The sequence below is a fragment of the Onychostruthus taczanowskii genome, unplaced genomic scaffold (assembly GCF_017590055.1).
Source record: "Onychostruthus taczanowskii isolate IOZ18803 unplaced genomic scaffold, ASM1759005v1 scaffold15, whole genome shotgun sequence".
Classification (NCBI taxonomy): Eukaryota; Metazoa; Chordata; class Aves; order Passeriformes; family Passeridae; genus Onychostruthus; species Onychostruthus taczanowskii.
In genome coordinates, this window is record NW_024498685.1 from 13,032,257 (window position 1) to 13,053,237 (window position 20,981).

General features: G+C 37.3%; 1 protein-coding gene across 1 annotated transcript in view; it reads left to right on the top strand.

Annotated features, from left to right (window-relative positions):
* The window catches only part of PLEKHA5 (pleckstrin homology domain containing A5), a 164,749-nt gene that overhangs the window by 135,408 nt on the left and 8,360 nt on the right, over positions 1-20,981 (top strand). Inside the window, exons 15-25 of the mRNA XM_041398703.1 lie at positions 3,421-3,483; positions 4,109-4,189; positions 4,324-4,473; positions 6,018-6,119; positions 7,180-7,291; positions 7,518-7,564; positions 8,343-8,531; positions 9,053-9,170; positions 11,511-11,626; positions 15,781-15,990; positions 19,782-19,940. Coding sequence (XP_041254637.1) covers positions 3,421-3,483; positions 4,109-4,189; positions 4,324-4,473; positions 6,018-6,119; positions 7,180-7,291; positions 7,518-7,564; positions 8,343-8,531; positions 9,053-9,170; positions 11,511-11,626; positions 15,781-15,990; positions 19,782-19,940 — 1,347 coding nt within the window. The remainder of the gene's footprint in view (positions 1-3,420; positions 3,484-4,108; positions 4,190-4,323; positions 4,474-6,017; positions 6,120-7,179; positions 7,292-7,517; positions 7,565-8,342; positions 8,532-9,052; positions 9,171-11,510; positions 11,627-15,780; positions 15,991-19,781; positions 19,941-20,981) is intronic.

A 20,981-nucleotide genomic window follows, 5' to 3' on the forward strand; every position in this document is an offset into this window, starting at 1 on the left:
ACTGTGCTATAAATTCACAAGTACAGGCCGTGGAAATTATTCCATATGTACAGACAGGAAAAAAAGGATTTTGGCAGACTTGACCCATTTCTACCTTGGTCTGGGGTCTTGTGCTTCTTTCTGGTACTGTATGAGGAATGTTAATCTTGTTCTCCAATCTTTTTCTCTAAAGCAGTACAGGCTGACTTTAAAAAGCAAAATTTTCCTCAATTCCTCTTATATGTGTGAGTTCCCTTAAGGAGGAAAAATGAAAATCTGAGTGCAGCAAGCTAACATCCAGCCCTTGCCGTGGATAATTGTTCTTAATACATGAAAAACACAGAAAATAGCCCTTAAGTGTTTTGTTCCTGTAAGGATAGGAAAGTTTTGCTTATGGCTTATTATTATTGGTATAGGAGCTGCATACATTTAAATTGCTATGCATGTTAGATTTTGAGATGTTTCAGGTTGTGTTATAAATACAAGGTGATGTTGTTCAAGCTAAAAAACGTGTCTTTTCAATTTGTATTTGACGTGTTTTAGGTCACAAAATTCAAAATTAGAGGAGAACACAGCTTAGTGGGGCTAAATGTCCATTTGCCCTGCTTCCTGATAGCAAGAAGTATTTTAAAAAGCAAGAGGTGAACAAAAGAGCCTTTTGGAAGTCTTGATTTTAATCTTGTGCTCAACAGCAAAATGTCCTAGGTTGTCCTGTTTTAATTTCCTAAGTGCAGCATCCTGCAGAGGTGCATAGCCTGCTTTTGGGGTGTGAAACATCCTCCAAGATATTCATTGAATCAAAACAGTTGGTGGAATCTGAAAATAGCTTACAAAGTCATGAAATAATGCTGTCACTTCAATGTTTTTAATATCAACTGCTTAAATATTAGTTCAACCACTTGTGTCCCGGGGTGTCCAGCACAGGGGATCTCACCTTTCTGGGAATCATCTGGTGCTGGTGTGTGACAGGTGGGGACTGTACAGATGATGTCAGATGATTCCTAAGCTAAGAGGGAGGTTCAGTCAAGGTCATTTTGCTTTTTCACACCCGAGATAACACATCTGGCCAAACTCTGCGTGCGCAGCTTGCCTTGGAAAAATGCCGAGTTTTTTGGTAGCTCTCCGGGTGCTGCTCCCTCAGGACTGGGAGGTTTTTGGCGCTCAGAGGAATGGATTTGGAGTGTTTGAACAGGCAAAGGGAGGCCAGCAGCAGCTCCTGTCACGGGTTCAGTAGATGGCACTCTTGCTCTGGAGTTCCTGCCCTGGCAGAGCCTTTGCAGGAGCGATTTGGCAAGAAAGGCGTTGGTGGAACGTGACACGAAGTACATTTTGATAACTTGGTCACTGGAGCTCTTCTAATGCATTTTCCAGAGTTATGAGGCTGTTGTTTTCCAGGGATATGAGGCTGTTGACCTTGCCTGAGATGTGTAGTGGTGTTCTGTGTGCCTCAGCTCCCCCGTCCCCCCAGCAGGACGCGATAGCATCCCGCGCCTCTCGCCCCAGCACGTTTACTGGTGGGCTCTGAGAAGCAGAGCTGCTGTTTTGTCAGGGATGGATTAAGTTTTTCATTTTATTTGGGGCGTTTTTGTGCTAAGCCTGGGCGAAGTGGTGCAGTGGAAATGCTAGGAGGAGGTGGCTCTGCAGCAGTGCCTGTTGAGTGGAGCTGGTGCTGCTGACCGAAGCAAGAAGTCAGCAGCAGTTTGAAAAGTGTGATGGGATTTGAATAAGAAGAATTAGCACAGCTATAGTGTTCTTTGAAAAACTGTTTTCCTTGTCTGAGTACTTAAAATGTATTCCTTTCAGAGGTACATGGGGGTAGGGATGCTGAATTGGCAAGCTGCTTTAAGCTCGGCTGTAATTGAGGTTGAAATGACAAAAAAATAAATGTCTTTCTTTTTTTAAAAAGTATGAAAAATACTGGCTTGGAAAAGCAATGTATTTTTCCAGCCAAGCCACATAAAATGCTGAGCAGTGACTTGGAAAGGTGTATTTATCTAATAGGGGATAATCTTCCTTCTGTAAAATCTTCCTGTTGTGAAATATAAGTAGGTTTCCTGTGTAAGTTACAGACATTTGGCCATGTTTATGAGTTTTATTTAAATATTTCCATTCCTCATTTTTCTCTCATTGTGATAAAATCAACAGTAAAACAACACAACTCTACAATAGTGGGAGTTTAAATAGCTATCTTAATTTGTGTGACATTCATGAGGTGCAAAAGTGCTGTGGCTTTTTTCATAGTCCAACATTCATTTTCATGACATTTCCATTTCAAAGAAAGTTATTCTGTGTTTTTAATACACTATTCATGCTTCTAAATTGTCACCAGGTACATTTGCATGAGGTATGTGGACATAATATCGTGAAATGAAACACTTTAGTGTGTTGAAGGTTTATTTTATGTTTGGAATGCTTGTCTCATGAACCTTCCCTAGTCCTTTTATTTATAAGTGTCCCTTAACATGGACTTGTGTCTCAGTAGTCTTCCTTGTGCTATTAAGTCACAATTACCTAATTCTGACAGACACATGCAAGGAAAGTATTCTGTTGGGACTCTATGCACACAATTTTTTTAATTAAGTAGAATATGAAGGTTGATAGTGTTGTGCCCTTACTTGCTGTATAGGATATTAAGTAGTTACTGTGTGTGACAGTTCATTCTAGAATGGGGAGCTGCCTTTTCTCTTGTAAGATATTGTAAAATCTTACTGCTGGTCAGTAACAGATTGAAAAAGTTAAGAACTTTATGTGAGGAGCTGTATGAAAGTAGTTTGAGGTACTTTGCATCCTGACTAGCACAAGGAGACAAGTTTGCCCAAGACAAAAAAGAACAGCTTCCATTTTTGGCATTTCTAGTGATGCTCTGTTGGAGGGGAGGAAATCCTATGAAAAGTAGGAAATCCATATGAAAAACCCATATGAAAAGTGGTGGTGCCTATTGGATGTATCTCTAACAAAATATTTATATATCTGTTGTAAGCTTGGGTCGTTCTGCTCTGGTTTTGGCTTCACCTCAGATCACCCTGCTCATGAAACACCTGACCTTAGTGGGCCTAGAATGGTTAATTCAGACTAGAATGAGCCCCTCTGTTAAGAATTCATATGACAAAACGTAGGCACAATGATGCATCATTATTTAGCTGTACTCTGGCAATTTCATCTTCCTCCACAATCCATGTTTGATTGAGTTGTACATCTTTGAAACTGCAGTTTGCATTAGAAACAGCCTGTTAATTTACTGCAGCTCTCCTGACAGTCTGCTTGACATTCCATTTAGTTACCCTCATTAATGTATTTTAGCTAAATATGTATTGTTCAATGTGGCAGGTTTACCTTTCAAGCAAAAGCTGATTTCTGTGTTAAAACTCTTAAGCTGAACAGTAGTTTTCATTTTCACAGTCCAACTAAGTTGTTTTATGGCAATATTATTCTTCCTTATAGTTAACACAAGAAGAATGTAGGGGTACACTATACAAATATAGAACTGAAGAGCTGGACATTGATGTAAGTCATTTGTATTCCTTCTTCCTTGTAAATGTTGGTATTTGTCTCTTTCTTTTGATAATAATTTTCCTCTTGGCTTTTGGGTTTGAAACTCACTTTAGGGTTGGAAACCCCACGTGATTGCCCACAGAAATTCTGTCATGATATAGAGGGACATGTCTCTGTAATAAGCTTCTAACTTGCAGGAAATACTGCATTTTAGGCTGAAATTTTAACTATTTGATACAATCACCTGAGAAACCACAGGACAGACTGTGAATGTGTAAAATTGCCTTTGTTAACACTAAGCAATATGTAAATTAAAATGGAATCTAATACCTACTATTAAGTTGTAAAGATTTAGCTGTAGAATCATAGAATCATAAATTATAGAATCATAAATTATATGTTTTGAGCCATGCTGCTTCAAGTTATAATAGCACTTTATATTTTCTTAGGAGGATTTCTTAAGTAATTTGAAAATGAAAGACTGATGCCTACGTAATTTTAGAACACATAATTTTAGAATTCTTATTTTAATAACATTTTCTGTAGATTTGTGCAATGATTTGATCAAGTCAGATTTTGGTTACTGAAGATGCAAATAACAAAGTGCTAATTGTGGTTATTTTCTGTTCTACCCCAGGCTAAGCTTAGCCGTTTATGTGAACAGGATAAAGTTGTGCAAGCACTGGAGGAGAAGCTTCAACAGCTACACAAGGAGAAAGTAGGACAATTGCATTTATTACCTAAAGTGGATGTTATTTCACATGCTTATTATCAGAACATTGATAGCTGAAATAAAACGAAAATCAACCCAATGATGCAGCGCATTAAAAATAATTCTTTTTATTACAATAGTACACGCTTGAGCAAGCTTTGCTATCAGCAAGCCAGGAGATAGAGATGAATGCAGATAACCCAGCAGCCATACAGAATGTAATCCTGCAGAGAGATGACCTGCAGAACGGACTGCTCAGCACCTGTCGGGAGGTGTCCCGAGCCACTGCAGTGAGTACCACGTTCTTCCCAGCAAAACCTCATCAGCTGTGAAATTACTGTCTTCATATTCCTAATTGCGTGGGGTTTTTTTAACTGCATCCCAGCAAAAACCCAGTACCACGTTCTTCCCAGCAAAACCTCATCAGCTGTGAAATTACTGTCTTCATATTCCTAATTGCGTGGGGTTTTTTTAACTGCATCCCAGCAAAAACCCAGTACCACGTTCTTCCCAGCAAAACCTCATCAGCTGTGAAATTACTGTCTTCATATTCCTAATTGCGTGGGGTTTTTTTAACTGCATCCCAGCAAAAACTCAGTTGTCTTTTACTTGCTTGTGTTTTTGTCGAAGGTGGATGGAAAGTGATCTTTTCACTGCATTCATGGAATGGTCTTCCTCTAATTGTATATTTTTTTTTTATACTAGGAATGGGTGCATACTGTCTTAATTGGTGTGGTAATTATGATCTTTGAAATAGGAGAAATTGATAACAGAATTGATAATAATTTCTTTGTTATCAAGAAATTGATAACAGAAATTGATGACAAATAATGCAAATAAGGTATTTCATGTGAAGCACATTGTATTCGACTTATTTTAAGCAAAAGCAGCTGCAGGACTGCCATAGTCTCTCTCTAGTGGGCCATTACATTTTAAAAGATCTTTTAAATTCTTCACTTCCAAAAGTGTTTTGTTTTTTTTTTAATAAAAGGGATAGGGAGGAAATTGCTGTTTACTGTCCTTTTCTGCTTTGTGATGACAGTGAATCATTTTTGCCTACTTACAGATATTTCCAAAAAGGTGTCAAATTCCAGGGGGTGGCTGTGGTAAAAACTGACAGGATGTCAGCCCTGAAATCCTGGTTGTAGTCTGGGTGTTGGACTGCCTTGTAGCAGGAATTGGTTGGGCACAGAAAATGGAACCAGGGGAAAGGAAATCCTCCAGACACGCTTTCCCTCATTAACTTTTCAATTTATTCTAAATTAATAAATTGCTTGATGTAGGCTGCAAAAGTGAGACAGTGGGGCTGACCTCAAAGAAGAACAATTTTATTTTTTTTTCACCTTTTCCTTGTGGTGTTTGCACATGTGCAGAGCAGTGGTGTGTTGGCAGCCTTGCAGGCAGGGCTGGATCAGCTGCATTTCCCCTGCATAATGCACTGCCCGTGCACACACATGCTGTGCACTCACACATGTGTATTCTGGCTGATAAAAGAGACAAATTTGCATCCATTTTTGTGGCTTTTCTGCCTCACTGGAAAGACAGCTTAAGATCCACATGCCTGCTGACTATAAAGGCATTTTCTGAAGAATTTGCCCTTGCCTGTCTTTTTTGTTAGTTTGTTTGAATTTCATTCAGTATCATTAGAAAATCAAAAAGCTGTTCAAACATTGCGTTCTCTAAATTATATATCTGTTTATTTATTGCTGGTGTCTATTTTTGTGTTACTTTCTGAAGTTTCCTGCCACTGGAAAAAGAAAAAAAATACTCCTTTTTTTTTTTTTTTTTTAATTGGACATGCATCAGTAATTCTTTACATTTGTTATATACTTAGGAACTGGAAAGAGCTTGGAGAGAATATGATAAATTGGAGTATGATGTAACTGTAACAAGGAACCACATGCAGGAGCAGCTTGATCGGCTTGGAGAAATTCAGGTGTGCCAAAGATCTTAAATACACTCAATTCACTTGCACTTCCTATGAGTTTTAAAACTGTTCAAATGGAAAAAGGGGGACAAAGGGTGAAATGGTGAAGTAATTTATAAACTTTTAATTTCTTTTTCTACCCGGTAAGTTGTGAAGAAATCTTCAGGTTTTCTTTTTTTTCTTTTTGTTTCTTTTTTTTTTCACATTGTAACACTGGTATTCCTTTGTCTGGAAGCTTCCTTTCCTTTTTTTTTGTTTCAGTGAGCAGGTTTGAAATGGGGTGGTTTTCTCACACCTTAGTTGCTCTGACAGTCATAACACATCTTCACACAAATCCTTCCATTGCACTGAATATTTTAAAATTAAATCATTTTATCAAAAGAAACTAATTACAGGAAATGCTGTAGGTGTTGCTTCAGGGCTTACAAACCAAAAGTTCTGCTGTATTTTAGTAGTCAGGTGCTGAATTGCAGAGAGGGCTCTCTGTGGCACACTCCCAGAGATAAGGACATGCAGGTGTGCACAGGTGATCCAGGATGGGCACATGGGTGTGCTCTGCACTGCAGGATCTTTGCTCCAGGGGTTGATTTTCTGTTCAGCTACAAAAGAAATTGCAAAGAAGCCCAAAATCTGGAAAACTTGCATTGATTGGTGCACAGTGTGCATGTAAATACATTTATGTGCAAACACTGTGTTCATCTCCACCTCTTTTGGGGTAGGAAGTGATGGTTCCTTTTCCATGGCTGTATGTGGGTCCCCTGTGCAAAGTCTGCCTGCATTTTCTTTGGACACCATAGATGAAATTCTGTTCTTGAAGTGAAGTTTGAATTAGCAGATTGCTCTCAAATTGACTGAGGCATTATGAAATGAGTCAATCTTTTACTTTCTGTTCCAGACAATATTTGAATGCTTTATGGGAGAAGGTCTGTCACTACTGCATTTTATCTTCCTTCACTGTGAAAGGACATGCAGTGTAGTCTAAAGAGAGAGAAAGGTTTTCTCTTTTTTTTTTTCCCACATGCAATGTGTTCTGATGTGGTGGCCATATATGCTGTTTGTTTGCTGGCAGACTGAATCAGCAGGGATACAGCGTGCTCAGATTCAGAAGGAGCTCTGGAGAATTCAGGATGTCATGGAGGGTTTGCTTAAACATAAACAGCAAAGAAGCTCTTCTGAGACAGGTAAGCAGTAGGGAATGCAATTGGATTGTATACATTTTTTAAATAAAAGCTCCATCACTGCTTTGTATGTTTGAAAAAATGGCACAATGACTAAGAAAAGAACAAAGCAAATACTGCTTTAAGTTGATGCTTGGGTGTGTTTGGTTGATAGCAACAGGTTAGAGTTCATATTTTAAAAGCTGTTTATTGAAAACCATTTTTCTCTTTTTTTTTTCCCCCCAAACAGGCATCATGGTATCAAGGACATTTTCTTCTATTAAATATAAAAATGAGGTATGGTTTTAGCATATTTACTATTTTAGCATTATGGAAGTTGTAACATGGCTATGATAAAAACAAGTGTTATTGTGAATATTTTAAGGATGTCTGAAGGATGTATTCAGTATGTTTCTGTAAAAACACCATATTATGAACTAGTTTTAAAGACTGATACCTCCACTAGTAATTCTAACTCTCCTTTGTACTGTATCTCTGTATTCTCACTGGTATGTTTCTCTTTTCCATTTCTTACCTTTTCCTCTCCCTAGGCTCTTAATGTAGAAATACAAACCCTGATTTATGGATATCTTTTCTACCCACCACACTTTTCATGGGAAGAAATACATTGCTTTATATGTTTATTGAGATATTGAGCCTGGTTCTCAGATGGTCAGAGCACCCACAAGAAGATCTGAGACTGTGGGAGCTCCCAAATGTTCAATTCCTCTGAAAATCTGGCTAGAAGTTACAGTTTTAAAGGGACATTGTCATGGTTATCTAAAGTGTCTGCAATATACATCTGGCTTACAGAACTTTCTAAAAGTCTCGTTTATGTAAAAATCTTTCAAAAGATAACAGATTTAATTTTTTAAATTTAGAGAGTTTGTACGTGTCCAGCAGAAAGCGCAGCTGCTAGATTCATTTTTTTTCCTTTTTGTTAAATGTGACATTGTCCCTTTAACTGCAAAATCTATAGCTGCTGTAGCCATGGTAATATATTTTTCTTTTTAAGTTATAAATAACTGTACCAGGTGCGCACGTCTAAATAAGGTGACTATTCTACAATCTTTAGGAAGAGGAAGTAGTCCCACCTCGTCCTCCACTCCCTCGGTCCTATGACTTTACAGAGCATCCTCCCATAATCCCCCCTCTGCCCAGTGATAGCAGCTCCTTGCTCTGTTATAGCAGGGGCCCAGTACATCTGACAGAAGAAAAGAAGATGTACCAAGTTCAAGGATATCAGAGAAATGGATCTTACTGTGTAAGTGGCTGAAACTGCCACGTTCTTCTTGAAGCATCCTCCCACCGTTTTTGTTTACTCATCTGGCTGCTTTTGTGTTATGGTTTCACTTTTATTTGGTTTTGTTTATAGCTGCATCATTTGCTCTTCACATTCTCCTGTCATCTGTTCTGTGCATATATAAAATGTCTTAAGACTTAAATTGAATAAATTTAGATTCTTCTCCTCGCTAGTTCTTTAAAAAACTCTGGGCTCAGTTTTTGAAGCTTATACCAATTTGTTTCCAGAAGAATCATTAAAGAAACCCCACAACTCTGCCTTTTTATGGCAGTTTTCTCCTATAATTTCTGATTGTCTAAAAATGTTGTTACTCAAATTACCTACCAGAAAACACTTCTGCCATACCACTGGAAGAATTTAACACCGTCTTTAAGTGAGAGCAGAGTTAACACAAAATAACAAAATAATTTATTTGAGTCTTAAGACATAAATACTTGTGGCAAAGTACCTGTTTATTTACCTAATCCCTTGCTGTTCCTCAGGGTCCTGATTATAGGCTTTATAAGAGTGAACCCGAGTTAACTACAGTAGCAGAAGTGGATGAGTCTAATGGTGAAGAAAAAACAGAACCAGTTTCAGAGTCAGAATCTTCATCTAAAGGTTTGTCCCCCAGGCACGGTGTTTGCAACCTTTCAGCTTTCTCACAAGGAATGCAGAGCTTTGTAGAGTGTTGTAGAAGCTGCCTCATGCCTTTGCAGCCTGTCCATTTCTCAGTTTGATGGAACAGCTTCCACAATGAAATAATGATTTAATTACATGACGAGAGAAATTTCAGTCAATTACACCGCAGAAAAATCAAACATTACACTCACCAACAAGCCTGAAATCCTTATTGACACCATGTCTAATCACATCACTCACATTCCCCACACACCATTCCCTTGAACAATTACCCATTTTGTGTTCTTGCCCTTGAACAATTACTCAGTTTTTGAATCAAGCTCCCGATGTTATGTTGCTGGAACGTCCAAAAAGGCAGCGCCACAGAATTTTCAGGTTCTCATAAGGCAGGGAAACAATGTCTTTTTCTTTTTTTTTTTTTTTAATCTTGTAATTGTTGAATTGCCTTCTGTCCTCTGATATAATAGGAATAATGATCATGACCTTGGAGTGTACAGACAATAAAGGTCTTTGCAATTGCTAAATGCTTTGGATTCTTCTCTTCATCTAGCTCCCATAAAAGCTACTAATTGCTTGGTAGAGTCTTTTACCAGGAAGTGCTTCTCAATTCTGTTTGTTAAAACACACAGAATAGTTTGTTAAAGGTGACTTCAGGGAAAAGCTCAGCTTTAGCACCTCCCAAAATCCATATTAAGAGCTTTGAGGGGAACTACCTAAACTTAAATTATTTTTTTGACCCTAAGGATTGATGTTGCCAGTGCCAGCAGGGTCACTGCCTTCTGTTTTGGTGCTTTGACAGAGCAGGCTGATGCAATGATAACAGAATTTTACCAAGAATTACGCTTATACAAAGATATTGTTTCCATCAGAATGGTCATAGAGGTTTTTAAAACTAACTAAGGTTAGCATACAATTTGGGTATAAATTAGCAAGAATTATGCTTATACAAAGATACTGTTTCCATCACAATGGTCATAGAGGTTTTTAAAACTAAGGTTAGCATACAATTTGGGTATAAATTATGTGAATGGCCCTGTGATATAATTAAGCTTGCACTTACACAATTTGTCAATTCAGACTCTCTGGGGTATTTGCTGAGATAAAATGTTAAGGTACATAATTAAATGCCTGTTAACTTGGTGGCAGAAAATGGAATATTTATCCTGAGATTTGCTAATCATCAATGACCTAAATCGAGAAACTTGTCTTTCTGACAACATGCCTAGGTTTCAATGACCTGTGATGTTTCTGATTATTCACAGTAATTTATGTCAGGAGGTGAAGTAATGATAAGGACAAAATGAGAAAATCCACATTATGTAAAGAAACCCAACACTTTTTAAGCACCCTCATCTGCTTTCTGTCTCAAAGACAGAAATTATTTTATTCTGTCCATTTGTAGAAAAACAGTCATAAATCAGGGAAAGCAGTAGTGCAAATCCCTTTAAGATAAATCATATTTAGAGGTGTGGAACAGAATAGCTGCAGTGGTAGCAAGCAGTGAGAGGCTCTGTATATTCTAAAACTCCCTTCAGTGTGTTGTTTATCATAGCTGTGTTTTATCATGTGAGCAAATGAATTTTCTAACAGACATTTCTTGTTCTGGGCATTCACTGACAATAACAATCCCCATGCAGCAGGAAAATGTAACCATTTCTGATTGTTTCAGTTCTGTTATAGTGTGTAAGCCATGACAGGAAACATTTTAATGCCATTCTGTCTTAAGTTTTTAAGCTAATAAGGAAAGAAACAAAGGCAGCTCATCTCTGAGTTTTTTCTACCTTGCTATTTTAAGAAGTTATCCCTCAGTGATGGGAGTTTCTTATTGAGGGTGGTTCTGAAAGTAAATATTTTCAGAGGAAATTTAAAAAGGTTTTTCTGGTGGTTGTGCACTGTGGTTACAGTACTGAACACTTCCCATGCCAGCCATTTCCCTCTCTTTTCAAACATCAGCAATTAAAGGGAAATGGGACCATATGAGAGCAGAGGAATATTTGTGACCCGACACAAAAAGAAAATGGAATTCTGCCGTGTTTTATCCTTTTTTTCTGTCTAAAGGAGACCCAAACTGCTGCTTTATAGCAGAATATCCTCGGGGTGATTTCATTCACCCACAGACATGAGCACGGGTGTGCACACACAAACCAGGAGCTGGCTGGGCTTCCAAAATCTGCACCCACCAACTCTCAGCACCGCTTTCTGAACCTGCCTTTTGGAGAAGAGTTCCCAAGGCTGAACGTGTGTCTCTTCTAGAACACAAATCACCACTTTTGGCAGTGTTTTGCACAGTGCTCAGTATGTTCCTTTGCTGTTTTGCAGGCTCACATTTCCCTGTGGGAGTTGTTCCACCCAGAACCAAATCCCCAACGCCAGAGTCCTCAACCATAGCATCCTATGTCACTTTGAGGAAGAATAAGAAGATAGATCTAAGAACGGTACTTTGAAATGACCTTTGAGCATTGGATGTCTTCATTTTTTAGTTTGGTAGTTACTCCAAAAATTGGAGTTATTTTCATTATCTTTGCAAAAAAAAAAAAAAAAGAAAAAATAAATAAAAATTGCTGTTATAGAAGCACTATATACTAGGTTAAATTATACATTTTTAAATGTGGGCTCCAAAAATTGGAGTTACTTTCATTATCTTTACCAAGAAAAAATAATGAAAGAAAGAAAGAAAAATCACTGTTATATAAACATTATATACTAGATCAAATTATAACTTTTAAGTTGGGTAGTTACTCCAAACTTTGAAGTTATTTTCATTATCTTTACCAAAAAAAAAAAAAAGAAAACAAAAATTGTTGTTATAGAAGCACTATATACTAGGTTAAATTTTACATTCTTAAATGTGGTAGTTACTCCAAAAGTTGAAGTTATTTTCATTATCTTTACCAAAAAAAAAAAAAAGAAAACAAAAATTGCTGTTATAGAAGCACTATATACTAGGTTAAATTATACATTTTTAAATGTGGTAGTTACTCCAAAAGTTGAAGTTATTTTCATTAACTTCACCAAAAAAAAAAAAAAAAAAAAAAAAAAAAACAGGCAATAAATAAAAATCACTGTTATAGAATCATTACATACTATAGAATCCCTGTATATACTGTAGTTACTGTAATTATATACTATAGAATCAGTTACAGAATCATTGTTACAGAAGCATTATATACCAGATTAAATTATACATTTTTAAGTTTGGTAGTTACTCCAAAAGTTGAAGTTATTTTCATTATCTTTAATTTTAAAAAAAAGAAAGAAAAATCACTGTTACAGAGGCATTATATACTAGGTTAAATTACACATTTTTAAGTTTGGTAGTTGCTCCAAAAGTTAAAGTTATTTTCATTATCTTTACCAAAAAGATGAAAGAAAAAATAAAAATCACTGTTATAGAAGCATTATATATAGAAGCATTATACACTAGGCTAAATTATACATTTTTAGATTTGGTAGTTACTCCAAAAGTTGAAGTTATTTTCATTATCTTTACCAAGAAAAAATAATGAAAGAAAGAAAGAAAAATCACTGTTACAGAGGCATTATATACTAGGTTAAATTACACATTTTTATGTTTGGTAGTTACTCCAAAAGGTAAAGTTATTTTCATTATCTTTACAAAAAAAAAATTTAGGAAAGAAAGAAAAATCACTGTAACAGAAGAATTATATACTAGATTAAATTATACATTTTTATGTTTGGTAGTTGAAGTTATTTTCATTATCTTTACCAAGAAAAAATAATGAAAGAAAGAAAGAAAAATCACTGTTACAGAAGAATTATATGCTAGATTAAATTATACATTTTTATGTTTGGTAGTTGAAGTTATTTTCATTATCTTTACCAAAAAAAAAAAAAAGAAAAATCTCTGTTACAGAAGCATTATATACTAGGCTAAATTATACATTTTTAAATTTGGTAGTTACTCCAAAAGTTGAAGTTACTTTCATGATCTTCAAAACAAAAAAAAAAAAAGAAAGAAAAATTCACTGTTACAGAAGCATTATATACTAGATTAAGCATTATATACTTAATTAATTATGCTAGTTGGATTCTTCTGGGGTTTTTTTTGCGTGGGTCAGGGTTGGGATTGAAGGCACTCGAGATGGTATTTTGTGTTATTTCTTACCTATATTACAGTCTTACAAAGTGTGAGTTCTACAGCATTTTACTAATAAACTACAGAATGGCTCCATATTTATCTCTACAAAGTCTTTTAAAGAAAAGCTATTTAATTAAGAAATGACACTTAAATTATTTTTACTTTTAACTCAGTAACTAATCACCTGTGTCCCACAATGCAGACTTTTCTTTCTAATTGCAAAATACCACTCAAACCCATAAAAAAAAGTGAAGAAGGTGAAGAAAAAAGACTAGCTACTACCTTAAAACTTCTATTTCAGCTTTATATATATTACTGTATTCTAAAACTTTTAAGTTTTCCACTGAGTGGTATTACACACTTATCATCTCAGTTCTATCATTCAATTTTAGTAACTTTCTCTACAACCTTAAGTCAAATGTAGTGTTTTCTTAAAAGTCTATACCTGAAACCACAAAAAAGTCTAAAATTCTGAACACCCAAAATTCTAACAGAGACAGCTATAGAAAGAATGATGAAATTATAAATGCTGCTCATGTTAAACTGCAGGGAGACCCTCAAACTGGGCAGGAGCTGAGTGGCAAATAATAAATCTGCTGGTCTGCTGAAGTTCAGGCTTGAGTTGAAAGCACATGAAGCATCTTTCAGACACTTGTATTTGGCAATTTAACAGCCCCTTTATAACAAACACAGGCTTTTATTTATCTCAGTTCTAAAATGATTTGGGAAATAGCTGAAGCAGCCACAAAATAAGGATGTAGTAAGCAGTATGCAGGCAATAAACCTGAAATTTCAGATTGCACACTTCTGTAGTCTCTGGGTTAAAGACACACATTTACATGAAGTTCATGCAAAAGGGAGGAAAACTTTTGCCAGAGTTACAGCACAAATGGTAGAGGAGAAGTTGTGGGAAGACTGGGAGAGGAGAGAGAAACTCCCAGGATGTTGACTGGAGAAGGAATATCACTTTTCATAATCAAATCAGTTCCTGTAAATGTACTGAATGCAGCTGGTTAGCCTGAAGTCATTTTTGTCTGTCATGAAAAGTACAAATCTGCCTGAAAACCAGTGAATTTCAAGAACAGTAGGTAAATGGGTGTTATTTTGGGAAAAAGATGATGCTTAGAATTACAGATTTTTAAGTGGTAGTAAATTCACTTCGTTTCAGCCTGAACTTGCAGCTAAATGATGCCCAGCTGTAGTTTTTCTTGAAATAAAAAGGCAGAAATTACCATTAGATCTACTGGTATAAATGTCCTGGATCATTAAATTTCAATTATGTTTCTGTCTCAGTCAAATATCTTGTGTTTGCCAGTTTTATAATGTCTGGTAAATTGTTTCAGCTTGAAAGGGTGGCTTAGAGAACATCTACCCATTCTCCTGATGTTTATTGTTGGTGATGGTAGTGTTATAGTTCAGAAGAGCAAATTATTCCTTCCTTTTATTTTGAGTTTCAGTGTTCATTTATTGATAATTGGTGTTTGTACTGGTTTTTTTTTTTCACATACATAGGAGGTCTTTATTTGCCCACTGTTTTTGTGCTCTTTAGTAAATCATGAGGTGATCTCTTTTGGAAATCTTAGTTTTGTTGAAACATTTTTTCTTGCATTTAAGGAAAGGCCAAGGAGTGCAGTGGAGCAGCTGTGCCTTGCAGAAGGCTCACGGCCCCGAATGACTGTGGAGGAACAGATGGAAAGAATAAAGAGGCACCAACAAGCTTGTCTGAGGGAGAAGAGGAAAGGGCTCAGTCTCATTGGTGTTTCAGAGCAGTCTCCCTCCCAGAGCCTGTCCTATGGCAGGGATAATCCCCTCAAACTGGCACAGGTGGGTGATCAAAAGCTTTCATGTGTTCAGTTAAAAACCAGAGGAGTTGGTTTGAGACTGATTGTGGAGTCACAGCCTCAAAAGGACAACCCTCATGCTTAGACCTAATGGTAGAAACCATTTCTTTGCCTCTTTGGGAAGCAAACAGCAACACTTCACAAAAAGGACCTTGAGGCTATCCCACAGGTTGGGCAGTTTAGCTGAGTTATCTGTTCCTGACATGGGAGCACAAATTTGTTAGAATATACCTTTTTCTGACCCAGAGATGGGGCAGCTGGGAGGCATTTTAGAATCTTTTATTCCATTTTCAGTCTCGTGAGAGGGGTGAGACAATACAGATGTTATAGTTCACGTTATCACAATCAGAAGCCAACTATTTCCTAATTACAACACACTTTTAAGTCTTTCTTGGTCTATCAACTTGAGCCACACCATGCTGTAAATGTCTTAAAGCCAGTCATCTAAAATTACCCCTCGTGGGTCCCACTGGAATGCATCTTTCACAGTTCTATTTCTCCAAAGTATCCAGTCTTATTTACTGGTTTTTTTTTTTCACATACATAGGAGGTCTTTATTTGCCCACTGTTTTTGTGCTCTTTAGTAAATCATGAGGTGATCTCTTTTGGAAATCTTAGTTTTGTTGAAACATTTTTTCTTGCATTTAAGGAAAGGCCAAGGAGTGCAGTGGAGCAGCTGTGCCTTGCAGAAGGCTCACGGCCCCGAATGACTGTGGAGGAACAGATGGAAAGAATAAAGAGGCACCAACAAGCTTGTCTGAGGGAGAAGAGGAAAGGGCTCAGTCTCATTGGTGTTTCAGAGCAGTCTCCCTCCCAGAGCCTGTCCTGTGTCAGGGATAATCCCCTCAAACTGGCACAGGTGGGTGATCAAAAGCTTTCATGTGTTCAGTTAAAAACCAGAGGAGTTGGTTTGAGACTGATTGTGGAGTCACAGCCTCAAAAGGACAACCCTCATGCTTAGACCTAATGGTAGAAACCATTTCTTTGCCTCTTTGGGAAGCAAACAGCAACACTTCACAAAAAGGACCTTGAGGCTATCCCACAGGTTGGGCAGTTTAGCTGAGTTATCTGTTCCTGACATGGGAGCACAAATTTGTTAGAATATACCTTTTTCTGACCCAGAGATGGGGCAGCTGGGAGGCATTTTAGAATCTTTTATTCCATTTTCAGTCTCGTGAGAGGGGTGAGACAATACAGATGTTATAATTCACGTTATCACAATCAGAAACCAACTATTTCCTAATTACAACACACTTATAAGTGTTTCTTGGTCTATCAACTTGAGCCACACCATGCTGTAAATGTCTTAAAGCCAGTCATCTAAAATTACCCCTCGTGGGTCCCACTGGAATGCATCTTTCACAGTTCTATTTCTCCAAAGTATCCAGTCTTATTTGCAAGGTCATCTTTTGATATAATTTTTTTTAGCTCCATTTCTGTCTCAACAATGTCTGTCCCATTCCATGGCATTTCCTAGTCAGCATTTCTTGTCTCAGAGCTTGCATGTGGATGCACACAGTGTGGGCCTTCTGTCAGCCCCTGAGAACTCTCAAAAATCCATTTCCCACAAGACACCACAAGCTCTTCTGAGAGAGAAGAGGAAAGGGCTCAATCTCATTGGTGTTTCAGAGCAGTCTCCCTCCCAGAGCCTGTCCTATGGCAGGGATAATCCCCTCAAACTGGCACAGGTGGGTGATCAGAAGCTTTCCTGTGTCCAATTGACACCAGAGGAGTTGGTCTGAGACTGATTGTGGAGTCACAGCCTCGAAAGGACAACCTTCATGCTTAGACCTAATGGTAAAAGCCACTTCTTTGCCTTTTTGGGAAGCAAAAAAAAAATCCACATCCATTTGATTGAACACCAGAGGAGTTGGTTTGAGACTGATTGTGGAGTCACAGCCTCAAAAGGACAACCCTCATGCTTAGACCTAATGGTAGAAACCATTTCTTTGCCTCTTTGGGAAGCAAACAGCAACACTTCACAAAAAGGACCTTGAGGCTATCCCACAGGTTGGGCAGTTTAGCTGAGTTATCTGTTCCTGACATGGGAGCACCAATTTGTCAGAAAATACCTATTTCTGACCCAGAGATGGGCAGCTGGGAGGCATTTTAGAATCTTTTATTCCATTTTCAGTCTCGTGAGAGGGGTGAGACAATACAGATGTTATAATTCACGTTATCACAATCAGAAACCAACTATTTCCTAATTACAACACACTTATAAGTGTTTCTTCAAAAAAAAAATCCACATCCATTTGATTGTGCACTGTGCAGTTTGGGAGCAGGGAGGGGTGTTTTGGTCAAGTTTAGCAAACAAGGTGAAATTACAAGGTTGAGGACTGAAAACAAGATCAGGGAGAATCGTGACTCTGTTGATGTTGAACTGGAGTCAGTGCTGATTTTTCTGCCTGTAATTTATTCAAACATCTGCAACATTTTTAGGTAGGAATGTGTATTTATGACCAAAGCTCCTAATGGTGCTCTTCTGCTGTGGTGTTTGAGCCCATAAATACATTAAATTAGAACCCACACTTTTGTTTTCACCCTTCTTAAACTTGTTTATTTGCCTGAAAAGTTTATTCATGGGTAAAGGATGGGAGAGAAGGGGAGATACAACTGCTTGTCACTAACCAGGAAATATTATTCTGAATACATATCTAAAAAAACCCCAAACAATCAAACAAAATTCAAACAGCCAAACCAAACCCAGATATAGGATAGCAGATATTAGGCAGCCTACTAGTTTCTAGATATTTAAAATTAGTTTTCTTTTCCAGTAGCTTAATGGAGTTGGATTTTTTGTTTCTTTGGGTTTTTAATCTTTTGGAATACTTTTTTTTCCTCAGGCCACACTCTTTACTGGCTTTTTTTTTTTTTTTTTTTACTATTATTATTTGCTTTTCTGCTGGTATGGAAATGCCTTCCTTTTTTTTTGTTTTTTAGGCATTTAACCATCTGATTTTCCAAAAGCAGTTTAAATATATTGCAGTGTCAGGAAATCAGGTATTTCCAAAGATGTTTCAGCTTCGCATTTTGGGTTGATTTTTTTTCCCCTCTCAGCTTGAGAAGCTGCTACAGAGCTATACAAAAGTTACTTTTTCTTCAAGAACTTTGCATCCCCAGAAGGCTCTGAATTGCAGTTTAGCCTTTGCAATAGAGCATCTGCATTTGGGCTGCCATCAGGAATGCTGTATGTGAAGGCAGTTCCTACAAATATTTCTGTGATTAACACTGCCTTTCTCGAGGAGAGGTCGTGCCAAGCAAAGCTTTGCAGATGTTTCTTTCCGTATTTTTTACTGGAAAGGAAAGTTTAAGCTTTGCCTCTGCCCTGTGGTGTTGTTCCATGGCTCAGGGTGAGGGAGCTGCAGTCCTGTGTGGCACAGTGGGGCCAGATGTGGGCCAGAACTCAGAGTAATTCTGTTCACTGCACCACGTCCCTCAGTCTCCTCTGTGAAATCAGACCTCTGTGGATGAGGAGAAATTCATAGAGTGAGTGAGAAGATCTCTGAATTGAATATTTAGCTAATAGTCCACGTTACAAAGTCACTTTTTCTACCATAACTTTAATTCTTGCAGAATGCTGTTTGGCTGAAAGCCGCAGGATGAGGTATTATGCTGAGCAATAGCTTTAATTTCTAAAAGCATAGTTTTTATGTCTATTGATTTTTAGAAAAATGGTGCAATGGCATTAACTGCTGGAAGTCTTTTGGACTGTGGTTTGGTTATTTAAGAATTGGAGGGGGGAGAGGATTTCATAGATGGCCTGCTGTGTAATTTTGAAGTGATTACCATAATCCAAAAGGAAGTTGCTTCACAACTGGTGTTGGGACGAGCAGATGACAAGGGGTGCATACTTGAATTCAGGAGAGCAGAGACACTGATTTATGAACTGACTTAGGTGGAATTTCCTCCTAATAGGGTGCATGTGTTAGATCACAGGAGTTCAGCTTGGAGATTTACTGCTTCCATGGCTCCTATTTTTCTCAGCTCCAGTTCTCAGATGAGCCTCCCTTCAGCTCTGCCAGTATCATGTTCAAAGTTCACAGTCTTGAGTCAGCTCCACCATCCTTCCTCAGAATTTTTGCATCAACTTATTCTCTGTGCAATGGATTTTTTTGTAAAGAAATTATTAATGTCCTCTGCCATTATCAGATACTGTGTTTTCCTCTATTAAATCACCACAGGTTTGGAGGATACCCAAGATAATTGGAGGAAGTGCATGCAGGTGCACTGTGATTTCTGTGCTGAAAGCAGATTTTTATCCATTTTTGTTCTTAAACCAGAAAAAGCTATTTTACAAAAAGAGCAGTACTTGTGAATGCAAGTAAGAATGCTGCTGAGCTGATTTGTGACTGAGCTAAATGTGAATGAAATTTCAGAAGATAAGGGTGACATTGAAATGCTGGAGAGGAAGGTGGGGCAGAAAGCACAATAATCCTGCAGACAAAGAAATGTTAGGCTGAACTGTTTTGAAAAGTACAAAAATGAGAAAATTCCAAGTCCTTAATGATTTCCATTTTCCCTACAATCTATGTTTAAGGTTTATTCAGATATCTTTTTTTTAATCAGTTAGAGGGCAGCACAAGGCTCAGAACTGAGAGGGTGATAACTTTTGTAACGATATGTCCATGTGCCAATTTTGTTCCTCAGAATCGGAAAAAGGAGGATACAGTATATGGTAACATGAAGGAGTTAGAGAGCACCAGCAGAGAAAATAATTTGAAACAAAATAATGGAAGTCCTGGGGAAGAAATATTGCAGCTGAAAAATGATGGAGATCAAGAACACAATTCAAGTTTTGCTAAAGAGGTACAGAGCTATTCCTTATTAAACTGTTCAAGAACATAATTCAAGTTTTTCTAAAGAGGTACAGAGCTATTCCTTATTAAACTGTTCAAGAGCATAATTCAAGTTTTGCTAAAGAGGTACAGAGCTATTCCTTATTAAACTGTTCATCAGCTTGTCCTGCAGTAACAAACTATTTTGAGACACACACACCAGAGGATGGGAAAGTGAACCAGTTCCTTTTGCTTGGAAGATAAAGACTTCTTGTTGAGAATACAATATTCCATAGAGAATCACAAAATTCATTGGGATCTGTCTATAGCTGAGACACTGAATTTTCTTGTATGTGGTCTTTAAGTAATAAAGAGCTCTTCATTGCTTAGGCTACCCCAGTGGAATTTTTAAAAGCCATTTAATGTCCCTGAATTTTTGTTTGGTTGGCTATAGTGCATCCAATGGTTTCTAGAAAGCAGAATAAAGCTGACACAACAAATTACACATGGAAGCAGGCAATACCTGTACTTTTAGCTATTTTTCACTGCTTTGATTTCTGTCTTGAGTTTGAAACACACTTGGCAGGGAATTACCTTGGTGTTTCAGGTACTAAAGTGCCCTTAACACTCAGCAAAACCAGACTGACTGTGAAGAATGGATTGCTAGAGTTGCTTCTACATAATCATGTCCTGTTTATAGTTGAATATTGATTAAAGTATTGTGTAGAGGTTTTTTATTCTTCTATATCCATATTCCTCAGTTAAACCTTCTTTTGTTTAATCATCCTTTTGTTTTCCTATTTTATATTTAGTTTTTTTAAATATGTATATCTGATGGAGAATGGTATAAAATCAAATAACTAATTTCTGTTGTTATCCATTAGAAACACTTTCTTATTAATAGACTGTTGCTTTGTTAAATACACAAATATTTCAAAAGGAAAATTATGTAATTATGTCCTTAAAAGCAGCATTCAGTCTTACCAACAAAATATTGCAGCATCTGGAATTTTTGTTGGCATTGTGAAGAGAGGGATAGCATGGAAAAACAGGCAGGCTGCAATCCAAAGGG